Genomic DNA, 14,566 nt, shown 5'->3' with positions numbered 1-14,566 from the left:
ACATGAGTTCTTCTTGAGTTCCACTAAAACTGCAACCACATTTTCAACAGCTACCACTTCTGGATCACAAAAACACAGTCAATTAGGTGCCTAAAAAAGACTTGCTTACATTAGACTGGGTTTCTTACAAAGTTAAAAAGCCAGCCAAGAGATTAGTAGCGTCATAGGAACTATAAAAATTATTTCCCAGGTTCAGGAGCTTTCTAAGCCAATGAGGTATGCAGACTGTTTAATAGTAGAGACAGTTAAATCTGCACAATGCGTGGGGTCTGTACTTTTGAAGGATACAGTGCTGGTCTCACCCACAACAGTACCTTCAACTTATCAGTATATGTAGCCTTCCATACCCCAGTCACTTGATTATAAATATTTGCAAAATATTATTTTAACCCAGTTCAGGAAACTGCAAAGTCCAAACAGGCTTTCAGGACGCCAGTCCAAGACATGTATATACTTTAGCTCCAGGTTAGATAGCCCTTTCAGGCATATATCACCAGGAGAAGGTAATGAAAGAGGAAAAAAAGGTATCCTTTCCCACTGTCATCTGATTAAGAGGAAGACTTCTGTATGAAACAGTTTGACTTCCCCTTGGATCCAGATTCAGAGCAGGATAACATATTGTCACAGTCCTCTTCTATTACCTAGAGAAACATTTTTTTTTTTTGGCCAATGAATGATTATTCTTCTCCAAAAGACATTGTGAAATGTTGAAGATGAATTAGTTGGAATGCTCCCTCCTTCCATCATTCTATACTTTTAAAGGCATGCCACGGAAGCTGTCAACATCAAGGGATACAACCTCAAGCACCCAAACTGTGGACATAGTAGATCACCAACATAGACCAGAGCTGTAAAAAAATCTGAAAACTGACTCTGCTACTGTTTCCTTGAGTTCCAACCAGTACCATCACAAAAAATTCTTCCAGCTTACTTCCTTTCTAAAGGGAATCAAGAATTCTAGATAGGTATAAGAAAAGAGTATTTGCCTCATATAATCTTTGTGTCTGATCCTTAACTATGTACCTCACATGGTGACATCAAAGCTCTAGACAAAGCTCTTACAGCAAACTATCTAGCCTTTCCTTAACAGTGATGTCAATGACAAGATACAGAAGCTTACTGCTGCGGGTGATAAAACAGGTGTACACATGCTGACATGTGGACTTGATACAGTAGATGTAGTTTCCAGGTCTTCAGCATTTTGGATATCCTTAAAAAAATATGCCTGGCTTAGAACCAAGTCCTTTCAAGAAGATGTTACAGCTCAACATCTGGATTTTCTTCAAATCAACAACCGATTATTCTTTTATTAGTTTATTGAAACAAACTGATATAATACATATATGTCCTGTAAAACAGATGTGTCAGTTCAGGCTAACATCACAGTCTAGCTAGGGTTTATTGCTTTACCAAGTATTTATCATGTTTTTTGACTGTCTTTCTCTGCATCCTCCACTTTCATAACTACTTGCCCCAATACTATCCCTTTCCTCTGCCTCTTTGCAACTGTTCTTCTGTTAGTATTGCTCAACCTATTCTCCTATGATTTCTACTGATATTTAATGTTATGCTATGCATTTGTCCTAACGTCTCCTATCCTGGTGACTAATGTTCCTCGTTCTGACATTACTATTCCTGGATCATCCTACTGAGGGCGGCCATATTGACGTTTTCACCGTACTCTTCCTCATTCTGACATTACTATTCCTGGATCATCCTACTGAGGGTGGCCATATTGACGTTTTCACCATACTCTTCCTCGTTCTGACATTACTATTCCTGGATCATCCTACTGAGGGCGGCCATATTGACGTTTTCACCGTACTCTTCCTCGTTCTGACATTACTATTCCTGGATCATCCTACTGAGGGTGGCCATATTGACATTTTCACCATACTCTTCCGCGTTCTGACATTACTATTCCTGGATCTTCCTACTGAGGGTGGCCATATTGACATTTTCACCATACTCTTCCTCGTTCTGACATTACTATTCCTGGATCTTCCTACTGAGGGCGGCCATATTGACGTTTTCACCATACTCTTCCTCGTTCTGACATTACTATTCCTGGATCATCCTACTGAGGGTGGCCATATTGATGTTTTCACCATACTCTTCCTCGTTCTGACATTACTATTCCTGGATCATCATACTGATGGCGGCCATATTGACGTTTTCACCGTACTCTTCCTCGTTCTGACATTACTATTCCTGGATCTTCCTAATGAGGGCGGCCATATTGATGTTTTCACCGTACTCTTCCTCGTTCTGACATTACTATTCCTGGATCATCCTACTGAGGGCGGCCATATTGACGTTTTCACTGTACTCTTCCTCGTTCTGACATTACTATTCCTGGATCTTCCTACTGAGGGCGGCCATATTGACGTTTTCACCGTACTCTTCTTTCCTTTCTCACTCCCATTCCAGATTTGTTATATGACTTTTAATACCTCCTGCTTTCAGTGAAACTTGTGTCCATACACCCATATCTATTTCACCTTGATTCCATCCAAGTTAAAAAAAAAGAAGTAAATTTCCCATATGTCCTGTCTTTTAATTTCCGACATTTCTTCCCATTCTGCAACTGTTTTCACACACATTTCCTTCACCCATTCACATTTCTTAAGCATAAGAATTATGCTACCTTTTCTTGGTCACATCTTCAGTACTTTTCATCTTTCTTTTTTTGCCTTCTTGCAATAATATTCTTTGGGTAAAGAGACATCTGTAACTTATTCTGAGCTGCTGGTCCCATGAAGGTTGTACAGTCTTTAATGATATTACCATTCTTTTACTTTCCTCACATTTTCTTGGATTTCTTTCCATCCCTCTTTTACATAATTTTATTTGCTTTTTGTTTAGTTCTAGCATTCCTACTGCATTCACTACATATTTATATATCATAACACAGCTATTTGATCCTTCTGTTCTTTCCAGCTGCTTACTGGGGTCATATTTATATCCAGTTTTGCCTTATAATAGACATGTTTTTCCTACTTCCTTGATGATGTTCACTGTAACACACCATCTTATCAACCTTGCTTTTTTTTTCTTCAAGCATTTTCTTCAGTTTCTTGTTCTCTTTCATTCTTACTCTTCCTTTCTAGTGTGTGACCAAATTTCTAGATTCACCGTTTCGTATTTCACCCTCATCTTTATCCCAGCCTCCCATATTCTATTCCTTCCTTTCCCATATCTCCCTTTTCATTTCCAGAATCAGTTCTGCTGCAATACCACACAAAGTACCAGCAATTATTTTGAATACACCAACGTCCTATCCTATTAGCAACTATTTAAACACTCAAAAAAAATAAATAAATAACACCTATAAATGACAAATATTTTATCAGTTGCAGGGATGCCATGTGTGTAATTGTGCATGTATAAGTCTGTGTATGTATCAATCATACAATTTGCAGATGACTCCTAGAGTGATCTCATGGCCTGTTGACAGCCACAGTTATCCGTGGAAATGGTAGTAGGTTGCCAGAACTTTCTTCTGTATTACACTTGCCCACACTCACACTTAGACTTAGAGCCCAAGATTAACCTGGTGTGTGTGTGTGTGTGTGTGTGTGTGTGTGTGTGTGTGTGTGTGTGTGTGTGTGTGTGTGTGTGTGTGTGTGTGTATATATATATATATATATATATATATATATATATATATATATACATATATGCATATATATAAATAAATTATAGACAGATAGATACACTCATTGTTCTGAGTGACCATAATCATGGTCCTCATACTTTAAACAGGAATTCAACAAATCAACATCCAGGGCCCGCATAGGAACAGTCTTTACTGCCTGGGAAAACAGTATGATGTCTAGTCTTGCAGAAAGTACCAAATGCAGACACTTTATACTGGTGAATGGGGCAGATACAGATTTATTTTCAGTGCCTGCAGTGGAGGACAATAGGCACAGGGACAACTATTAGGTCACCACATGTGACTTCTGCAGGAGCCAGAGAAGGGTCTGTGTGTCTCTGGAAAAGACGGTCTAGTATGACCCTCTCAGCTGAGTTTCATGCTCCATACTGCACCATAGACTTTGCTGATGCATAGGCTAGGGCAGGAGAGACTGGTGCTTGTTTACACTTCATGGTGCAGTTGAAGTTGTCCCAGGATGAGCTCTACAATTTCCAGGGTGAGGTTCTCTTTGGTGAGCCTTTATAGGATGCACTGAAAAGCTTAAGAAGAGGGGAAAAAGATTTATCCCCCATACAGAGAAAGTTATAGTACTATGTTGTTCTCATTTCCCCTCTACTGGACCAACCCAGGGACCCCCCCCAAAAGGCATCAATTATCTTAAGATCAGCCTGTTTTCAGGCAAAGAAGGTAGCCCAACCTTCAGGCAAGCTTGCCACATTTGGGGCTCTCAGCCAAGCATCCCAGAAGCAAAGATTCTCAGCAGACTACTGGAGAGAACTGCCTCTAGTAGACACCAGCTATCTGAGTTTGTCCTTGCTTGGAGGACTGTCACCAGTGGCAAATGGAAACTAGATATTGTTAAAGAATGCCACATCAGGCTCTTTGGTGTGCTGTCTTATTACAGTAACCCCAAACTCAGTGATTCTTGTGTGGGATACTGGGATTATTCAATCTCAATTTACCTATTGGAGGGGTTTCTGTACAGCCTCTTCTAGCCTCAGAAAGAGAAATAAGCTTTTACTCCTACCTCTTCCTTCTTCCACAGAACACCTGAGATTCTCGCTCTGTCTTTCATTTCAGCAAATTTGTGAGGTCATAAAGGTATGTGAAACACTGTAATCTGCTGCCTCACCTTGGACTCGTGGTAGCTGTGACTTTCACAGTGCTCTTAGCTTATCTACTTTTACAAATCCTATAGCGAGATGTCAGTGCTTACAAAGCTTCAGTTCACTCATAGATCTCTTCAAGTTGTCAGACCCTTGTCTTTGAGGATGGTGCCACCCAGTCTGGAGACTGAGTTTCTCTTTTCATGACTAAGCCTCCCTCAAATCCATATCCAGAGGTGGGCTGAGTTCCTCTTGGGATTTGCTTCTGGTATAGAGTAGGTGAAGTATCTGCATTGGGTATAACTAAGCTGTTATTCACATTCTTCAAGCACTGGAGAGAGAGAGTGGAAACAAAAAAAAAACATTTTGGAAAGGTTCATATGTTCATTGGTAAATATTGGACTACCTGGCTGCCTTTTAAGCCTAGCCAATAAGATGAGGTCAGACTCACACCCTGTATCTTGTGTCTGTGAGGCAAAGACCTTAACCATTATGTCAAACCCACTCCCTTTTAGGCAGCATAAGCACGAGTCCCCCATCCCTGTGAGGGTATGGATCCCATTCCTCTGCCTGTGACAAAAGTTTGACTCAAGGTCTGACTTTCAATAGATTACAGTTTTTTGATGCTCTGTTATGTACAAAACTGTGACCCAGAATCAGGTTATCTGTGAGTGATTTAGCACCTGGTTCCCCAAGAATGTGCAGTGCACTACAGGAGAGATGTGGCCCCCTTCCATCCTCACTCCAACCCAGTGATGAGCAGTGGTCCTCACCGACCTTACAGCTAGCTATCTCTGACCAACTAGGGATCTGAGGTGCAGCAGTATTGTTACATTTCAGCAGAATTCTGACTTAGAGGCATTCAGTCGTAATCCCACAAATAGTAGCTTCGCACCATTGTTCCTCAGCTAAGCACATATACCAAATGTCTGAACCTGCAATTCCTCTCATACTGAACAGGATTACTGTTGCAGCAACACATCATCATTAGGGTAAAACTAACCTGTCTCATGACTAAGCCCAACTCACTTTCCCTATTAGTAAGTGAACATCCAACGCTTGGTGAATTCTGTGTCACAATGATAGGACGAACTGACATAGAATGGCCAAAAAATAATGTCACTATGAATGCTTAGATGCCACAAACCAGTTATCCCTGTAGTAACTTTTCTAACACCTCCAGCTTAAAAACCCAAAAAGCAAGAAGGATTATGAGGCCCCACGTTTACCGTCTGTATTCATAGTGAAAATCTAGATCAAGTGAGCTTTTGTCCTTCTGCTCCACAGGAGGTTTCTATCTTCCCTGAGCTCACCTTAGGATACCTGCCTTACTCCTTGACAGGTATAATGCCAGAAGCAAGAGCCCCAGTGGGGCTCACACCCCCCTCATCAGGTAACATAAAAAACGATAAACTAAATAATTTATAGCGAATTGATTTTGGGTCAGGGTTTCATACACAGCAGCAATCTATTGAAAATCACACTCAGCCCTCAAGCCATTCTCCTTACACATATTTTAGGTACCAAACTGCAGTGCAAAATAAATTATCACAAGTATTGTACATTGTATTTTATATCTCATCCAACTGGTTGCACAACATGGCCTTTATTATGCATCAAACAAAAGTCCAGAGGATAGCCTGATTTCAATATTTACTAGAAATACTTAATTGAAAAGCATGATCTTAATGTCAATTGAGCATATTTAATTGAAACTGCTCTCCTTTTATGATTTCAGGTGAGTGCAGCCCTAGACTCTGTAACTATTTCTAGCCAGAATACCAGTAATAAAATAAAAATACCAGAATGTCGCCTGACCGAGGAGCTTAGAGACTTATGGGTGAAATCCCGGTTTACAGATTGCTCTTTTTGTGTGGTTGGCCAAGAGTTTCAAGCACATAAAGCTATTCTTGCAGGTAAGTAATAGAGTTGATTCATACGCATCTTTTTAATGACTGGATTTACCTATTTGCTTTTTTAGAGTACCTGATTATTATGGAACCAAATCACAGCTCTCTCATCCTTGCACCACATTTTTTTTCCTTTGCTGGTCAGACATGTCTTACAGAGACAATGTGGAACAACAAGGAAATCTTCCTGAAAATCAGCACATTGTCTTGTATTCTGATTTGCCAGAGCCATGGACTAAATGCCAAGAAATGAATAATAGTACCTTTGGGAAGTCATCCATCCCTGGTAACTATCGGATTGACAACACACCCCTTAGAGTTGACCCAGTAGTCAGGGACTTAGGGACACACATAGATAGTAATCTAGCCTTTGATCATCATGTGTCTACAGTGGTGAGGAAATAATTCTATGTTGTGCAACTTATAAACAAAGGTATGGCATCTAAGTCCAAGGAAGTCATTGTTCCACTGTATTCGTCATTCATCAGACGTATCATTGAATACAATGCCCCCTTTGGTATGTATCTAACCAGGCATATCCAACAACTGGAACATCCACAGCGATTCCTCACTAAAAGACTACAGGGGGTAAGTAATATGTCCTATGCAGACTGACTCAAGGCCCTCTTCTGTGTTTTGTGTCCTACAGGCTTTTGAGGGGAGATCTATGCCTGGCATACAGGGCATTGTCAGACCCCACTCTGATGGACCTCCTGTATATCCACAAAACAAACAGCACCAGAATTACCCGTTCTAAAGACTTAAACCTTGCCTGTGATATAAATAAGACCTGCTGGAGAGAAAGTTATGTTTTCCAGAGACTACCCCCATCTATGGAACAGGCTCCCCATCCATGTGAAGCAGCGTTCTTCCCTAACTCAATTCAAGTGCAACTTGGACAACTGGTTGGGAAATCAGAAATTCATCCATGGTTTGGCACCTATATCTCTAATGGACAAAGGTAACCTGTAAATGGTTCAGCTCCCAGGCCCATGCTTACACTTATCAAGGGTATCAAAACTTGTCAGAGATATGGAATACATGGCTAGGCTTAAAAAGGCCCTTGTGCTTGTTAGCCTAGTAAAAACCTATGAACCTATGTGAGTTTCTTGAAGAAAGACTTTAGCTAACCTCACATTTTCCATGCTTGTAACCCTTACCTCTTCTCTTCTGCAACTCATTAATCTTTCAGCCTGTACAATTAAGCACATTAATTAGTTTAGTTTTAATTGTAAGCCTGTAGCCAGACAGCATGTTAGGTTTTGTATGGCTTTATTTAGTTAAACAATACAGATATCTCACTGCTTGCCTTATTAGCATAAAGAGTCCCATGCAGTATGACTGTTGCATTATGAAGCTAAATAGAGTTGTGCAGCATTCACCATGTTTTTCATACGTGAGCATGGCTGTCTTAAAATTAACTGAATGTGTTTGTTATATAAGCTTTTCTAATCACAGAGCGTTGCCAGGACCGAAGAGATAGAAAAAAAAATGTAATAAGCTTAGTTTTTATTTATTAGAAGTGATCATCCTCATTTCAGTCTGAAGCTTAGAAGATGTAAACTGTGTAGGAAGTAAACTCAGAGATATATTATATGAAACATGGATTTATGCATTGACACTGGCATCATTTATAACCTCACTTTCAAAAAAGTGTAAAAAATTATAATATATATGGTTGATAAAGTGTATCAGACTGTGCAGCGAGACCCAGGAGCCCATGCATGTGCGTACACACACACACACACACACACACACACACACACACACACACACACACACACACACACACGCACGCACACACGCACGCACGCACACTAACTCATACAACTTAAATTGTTCAGTCTTCAGTCTGTCACACATAGTCTGTATAACTGAAGGACTTACTCCTTGGTACCTGATGCCTAAGGGCAGTGCTGCCTTGGTACCAAATGTTCAAAGGCACACTTGTAAATTTCATTCTAATGGTCAAGTAGATGCCAATGATCCCACTGCCCCTGTTCAAAGAAGACTGGAGTTGATGCATACATAGTCACAGGATAAATTTATTGTCTTCACTTCTTGCATTTAAACAAACTGAAGGGATTGATCCTTCACCCGAGCTCACTGCACTGGAAAATCATATAACACCATTCTGTTCATCACTGTAGTTGAAGAACTGACTCTGTACACCCACTGTCCGCCATACCCAGCACTTCAAGACCACATTATATTCTTATGCCCCTACAGACAACAGACATAGCCGAGATTGCAATCATATAGTTATTATTAAGTGCAATCATCAAAGGTGTTTTTTGTGATGAGTAGTTGTCTAATATTTGTATAAAGGTTGTTTAGTCAAAAAAAACCCCCTAAAACCTTCAATTTCACAACATACATGGGATTTTACATTATCCATCCCCACCTGGACATCCTAAAGTCTCTCAAGCTCATACCTCTCAACCTCTTGGCACAAGAAGTCTGGACAGAGCCATAAATAACGGGGGATAAAGGACGAAAATAGGGACATATTTTAAATATTGCTCTTATAAACTTAGAACATTGCTAGAATAACAAGGTTTCCATTAGTATACATTTTTGGAAGGATGTGAAGTCTGAAACTCAAATGTCTGTCATTATTTAATGACTTCAATCCCCAGTGATTTGCTAGATAACTACAAATTTTATGAGAAACGGACCAAACATATGAGCCAAAAATCTGGACAGTCTGCAAAAATCTGGAGAGTTGAGAAGTATGCTTAGACTTATAATATAAAGTGGTGGGGGTAAGGGGTGCTATTGGAAGGCTTGCATGCAGAAAAATTTATATTTTCATTGACTTCAGTGAGTGCCGTTTAATTTACTTTAGTTTAATGAAAATGAACTATCAGAAGCCAATTTTAGGCAATTGTTCTATATTCTGATACAAAAGTCTGTTTTGAATGTTTGGCAGGAATTTATCTTCCTTGTCCAGGAAAATGTCCCAGTCATATAACAAATATTAAACATGTTGTAACAAAACCTAATTCTAGCTTGCTGTAGTTGGCTGTCAGTTCTAAAAGATAAACTGATGCTATAATGTTTGCTCAGTCGTGCTTCTCTTGTTTTTTTTTTCTTTTTGCACTGTTAAAAAAAACGTCTACTGCTTTGGAAAGAAACATTTCTGTCATTGTTTTGCAGCGACTGCATTAAAAAGCTGCATCTGTCAACTTGAGAACGTAAGGACTTTTAACACTATCAGCTAGGAAGAATATGATAACTATTTTTTTTTTCTGCTGCTAATATGAAAGGCAATATTTTTGTTCATCCCACTGACAGATAAAGAAGGGATCCTGAAAAAGCTGCTGAGAAGGATATAGCTATTAGTAGACTTGATGTTGTATAGCTAGACAGTGGACGGTAAGAATGAGAATCTGATATTCTTCCTTATATTAACTCCAAATTATCTTGTCTTTCATACCAAATTTCTTATATCCTCTCAGCCCTAGTGTAATCCAGGGACATTTATCGCAACCCAGGACCCTCCACCATATCAAAATAAACCATCCAAAAGGCTCAAAATCACTAAACATAACCGCTAAACCTTCAAAGCATCTGTAATAAGACCTCCAAACTACATGCTTGGTTAGCTCAAAATAAAACAGACATCTTAGCTGCTACAGAAACTTGGTTAAAGCCTAATGTTAGGGACTCAGAATTTCTCTCCTCAAATTATAGCATAATAAGGGCCGATAGACCAATTAAGAAAGGTGGTGGTGTGGCTGTCATATACCCTAATACTATAACATTATCCCATTCACTGACCACATCCCACAATTCCAAAATGTCAAAATAAATAACTCCAAAAACTCTGTATTATAGTCCTATACATTCCTCTAGCTAATAACACATCAATTCTAGAAGAAATATTATCTTGGACCACCTGTACTATAAAAAACGAAACAATTATCCTTGGCGATGTGAACATTAATTGGTCTAATACCTCTCCTAAATTGGCATCCTCCTGCATAAACTTGTTTCAGTATACTCAGCTAATAACTACTGCTACCAGATATAATAATAGAACCAATGTAGGATCCATCTTAGACTTGATCCTAGTTTCGGACCCCTCTAAAATCTTATCAACTGGTACTTTTCTTAATTCCATTACTGTCCACCTATCTCAAAAAAACCACACTATCAAACTAGTCAGAAATTTATCTAAATTCAATCCCCATACATTCAACACCACCTTAAAAAGTAGTAACTGGAACAACCTCAAAACTCTTTCCATAGATGATGCCCTGCTCTACTTTAATAAAACTTTAATACTTAAATAATAGTTTCTGGAAATAATAGATAGCCTTGCCCCTACCAGAACCAAAAGAATAATGACTAATCATGCCCCTTGGCTAACTAAATCCCACTGAAGAAATTATGATAACTAGGAACAAAGCATGTAAGTTATGGATTAAACATAAGATGATTTATTAAAGTACAAACAGCTTTGTAATCAAACAAAAAAATTGATATCCAAAGACAAAAAAGAATATTACTAGAACCTGCAAAATAATAACAGGAATAACCCTAAATTATTCTGGTCATCCATCAATAATTTCCTAAACCCTGGTACAAAACCTAATCCATGCCCATACTCCAACAAAACTCCAGACCAAATAGGTAACATCTTTAATTCCTAGTTTATAGACACTATTGCCAATATTACTGCCACATTTTCACTACCTCTTCCAAAAATAATTTCCCAACCAGCACTTACCTCCTTCATTATACTCAGCCTCTGCCCCCTCCCTTTACCACAAACACATTAAGTCATCCCACTCCATGCACCTATTCCCTCACACACCCAACCACAGTAACCCAGAACAACCTATTTCCCAGGTAGTATTCAAACTCTGTACTGTCCCTACTTCAACCATAAAAAACTCCTTATGAAATTAAAGCCTAGCTCTAATGCTGCTGATGGTATACCTGCAATGTACCTCAACATCACTGCTGACACAGTGGCCTATCCCATTAGTATTCTTATAAATAGATCCATCCAAGAATCCTATGTCCCCAGCCTTTGGAAAAAAGCAATCAACTCACCCCTTCACAAAGGAGGCTCTTCAACTGAAATTTCTAACTTCCGTCCCATTGCCATTCTATCCCCCATCTCAAAATTACTAGAAAAATGTGTCCAGAAGCAACTCCTACATTTCCTCCTTAAAAATCAAATCCTTTCCCAAACTCAGCGTGGGTTCAGTCCAGGATGTAGCACATCTACCACTCTGATATCATTCTTAGACATAGTTAATAAAGCTCATGATTTAGGGAACATTGTCTCAGCTTTATTTTTGGATCTATCTAAAGCCTTTGATACCATTTCTCACTCTATCCTCCTCTCTCAACTTGCCAACACAGGACTTTCTACCTCCTCTAGTAACTGGTTCAAAAGCTACCTTTCCAATAGAGAACATGCTAACAAATGGCAGACTCCATATCCCCTTATATTCATAACCTTACTGGCGTCCCCCAAGCCTCAATATTAGGACCCCTTCTGTTTATCATTTTCATCAATAACCTCCATCAACCAATCCAGCAGGGGCCCCTAGTTCAGTATGCAGATGACTGTACTATAGTCTGTATTGCTGACAACCCAACTCTGTTACAGCACATTACCCAAACTGCATTTACCACTGTACAGACCTGACTCCACAACAATCACCGTTCCTTAAACCATAATAAAACCAAACTAATGATTTTTACTCCAAAGAAAAACACACCCCTTAACAAATCCCATTTCAAAATATTCTCTCAACTCCACTACAATTGAATTAGTGTCCCACACAAAACTGTTAGGGGTAATAATCGATAAAAAAATCCCATTTGATATCTATGTTCATAATAACTTCAGTAAGACCCACAAAAAAACTAGGACTAGTCCATAGATATAACCTGTTCCTCTCACTCCCCACAAAACAAATACTTGCTTCATCTTACCTACTTTCTTCCCTAGTTTATGGTGCTTCGCTATTAACCAACCTCCAGTCCTCCCTGAAAACTAAACTGGAAATATGCTATAACAAGATAGCTAAATTTGCAACAGTCACTGCTATACCCACCACTATATTGCTCTAAATAAACTACATTGGCTTGAATTCCTTCAGTACTTAACCGGTCTTCAATTATCTATCACACATAAATTAATTAATACAACTCTAGATTGCCCAGTCCTAAAGTCCTTATTCATTCATTATAATCCTAATAGGCCCTTAAGATCTGAAAATCTACACCTTCTACAAATTCATAAACCTAAACTACCTGCTGGTCAATTACTTTACTGTTGGGTCGTTGCTAAAACATGGAATAGTCTACCGACATGCATTCGCACACATCAATGCTCTGCCATCTTCAAAACTTCCCTGCATGCATATTTCCTTTCCAAATGGACTTGTAACTGTTCAATACCTCCACCGGCTGTTACCTAAGTCCTAGAGTCTTCCTATCCACTTTTATTTTCTCCTTCACATATACTTCCCTATAAACTTATTCATATTTCTTTTCAAACAGGCACATTTATTTCTAAACTCTCCCCTCTCTCCGTACCTAATATAACTACTAAGCTCTATTTCAATCCCTCTGTTATATTTCATACCTACTCTATAACCCCAATACTGCTATTTTAATATAACAGTACTTCACCCTCCTCATCTCTTAACCTACTCAACCCTCATATATTCTATATTTTCTACATTCTTTTCTTCTCCTGCTAACTCACCTTTCCTGTACCAACTACACCTGCTAATTATATATACTCAGTATATATGCCTTTGTAGTACTATATTTGCTTCTTGCATTTTCTCTTTATTTGTCATGGGAATGCATTGGCTTCCACTTATAAGTGTGCCTTGAATTGTAGTGTAATTGGACTGGCTTAAGCTATTATCTTTGCCTTGTATTGTATTTCTCTGTATTACTTGTGTTTTTATAATGCATTTTGTTGTGTTTTTGCACAATGTGTTTTGTTTTACTAACTCTTCTGAATACTAACTGCTATTTTGGAGCCTTTCTCCCTGGGCCTCCATTGAAAATGGGTTCTTCTTGGCCCAGTGGACTTTCCCAGTAAACAAATACCAGTTAGCCTAGTATGAACCTATAAAATCCCAGTCCAGGTTAGGCAGAGTCCCTCATTGACTCTCTTCAAGAGGAATCTTGATGAGTGGATGGGAGATCGTAGGTTTACCCCGGGTATCACTTCTGTGTCACTGTTAGACAGAGGCACTGTATACTAACCTCAAAAAAGGGCATAGCAAAATTAATTTAAAATGGGTGGCGAAAGCCAAACACACTCTGGCTAGGCTTATAAATTCCCTAGGGCAGATAGCCTAGTATGAACCTATGAACCTATAAATAAATAAATAGATACAGTTTGGGAGTGAAGGTATATAATAAACTGTTGCATTATTGCTTATTGGTGGGATTCATCAACCTACAGAGATTTCCTAAGAGTTCACTGGCCTTAGACACCTCATTGATATACATGAGAGCTAAAACATGTGAACACTGTCATTACAGGCATTTCATTCAAGGCCCAGTTGAGGAATGGCGAATGACTGACACATAAAAGAAGGTGATGAGCATTTGTTATCACATCACCCAAGAGCAGTACTGATCATGTCCACCAGATTTAAAGATTATGAGGTTGCAGAGATAAACGTCTGCTAAAGAATAGCAGAATTCAAGGGCCAGGGGCTGAAGGCGCATGCACCTGTTTTGGTAGTGATATAAAGAAATCATATGCCTCGTTTGAGAGTGTCATAAAGAAATCCATCTCACTGTAGCTGGGAAAGCAAGATGCTACATATTCCCTGCTTTGGAATGCAGTTAAATGTGTTAACCTTGGATGAAGATTATAGGCCTTTTGCTTTGAA

General features: G+C 39.0%; 1 protein-coding gene across 1 annotated transcript in view; it reads left to right on the top strand.

Annotated features, from left to right (window-relative positions):
- Positions 1-14,566, top strand: part of LOC122788032 (speckle-type POZ protein-like) — a 123,764-nt gene that overhangs the window by 46,238 nt on the left and 62,960 nt on the right. Inside the window, exon 4 of the mRNA XM_044054953.1 lies at positions 6,506-6,683. Within this exon, the coding sequence (XP_043910888.1) occupies positions 6,506-6,683 (178 nt within the window). The remainder of the gene's footprint in view (positions 1-6,505; positions 6,684-14,566) is intronic.

This window comes from Protopterus annectens, chromosome 13.part0 (genome assembly GCF_019279795.1).
Source record: "Protopterus annectens isolate FY-2018-M chromosome 13.part0, PAN1.0, whole genome shotgun sequence".
Classification (NCBI taxonomy): Eukaryota; Metazoa; Chordata; order Ceratodontiformes; family Protopteridae; genus Protopterus; species Protopterus annectens.
Note: the sequence above shows the minus strand (reverse complement) of the source record. Positions and strands in the feature narration are given on the sequence as shown.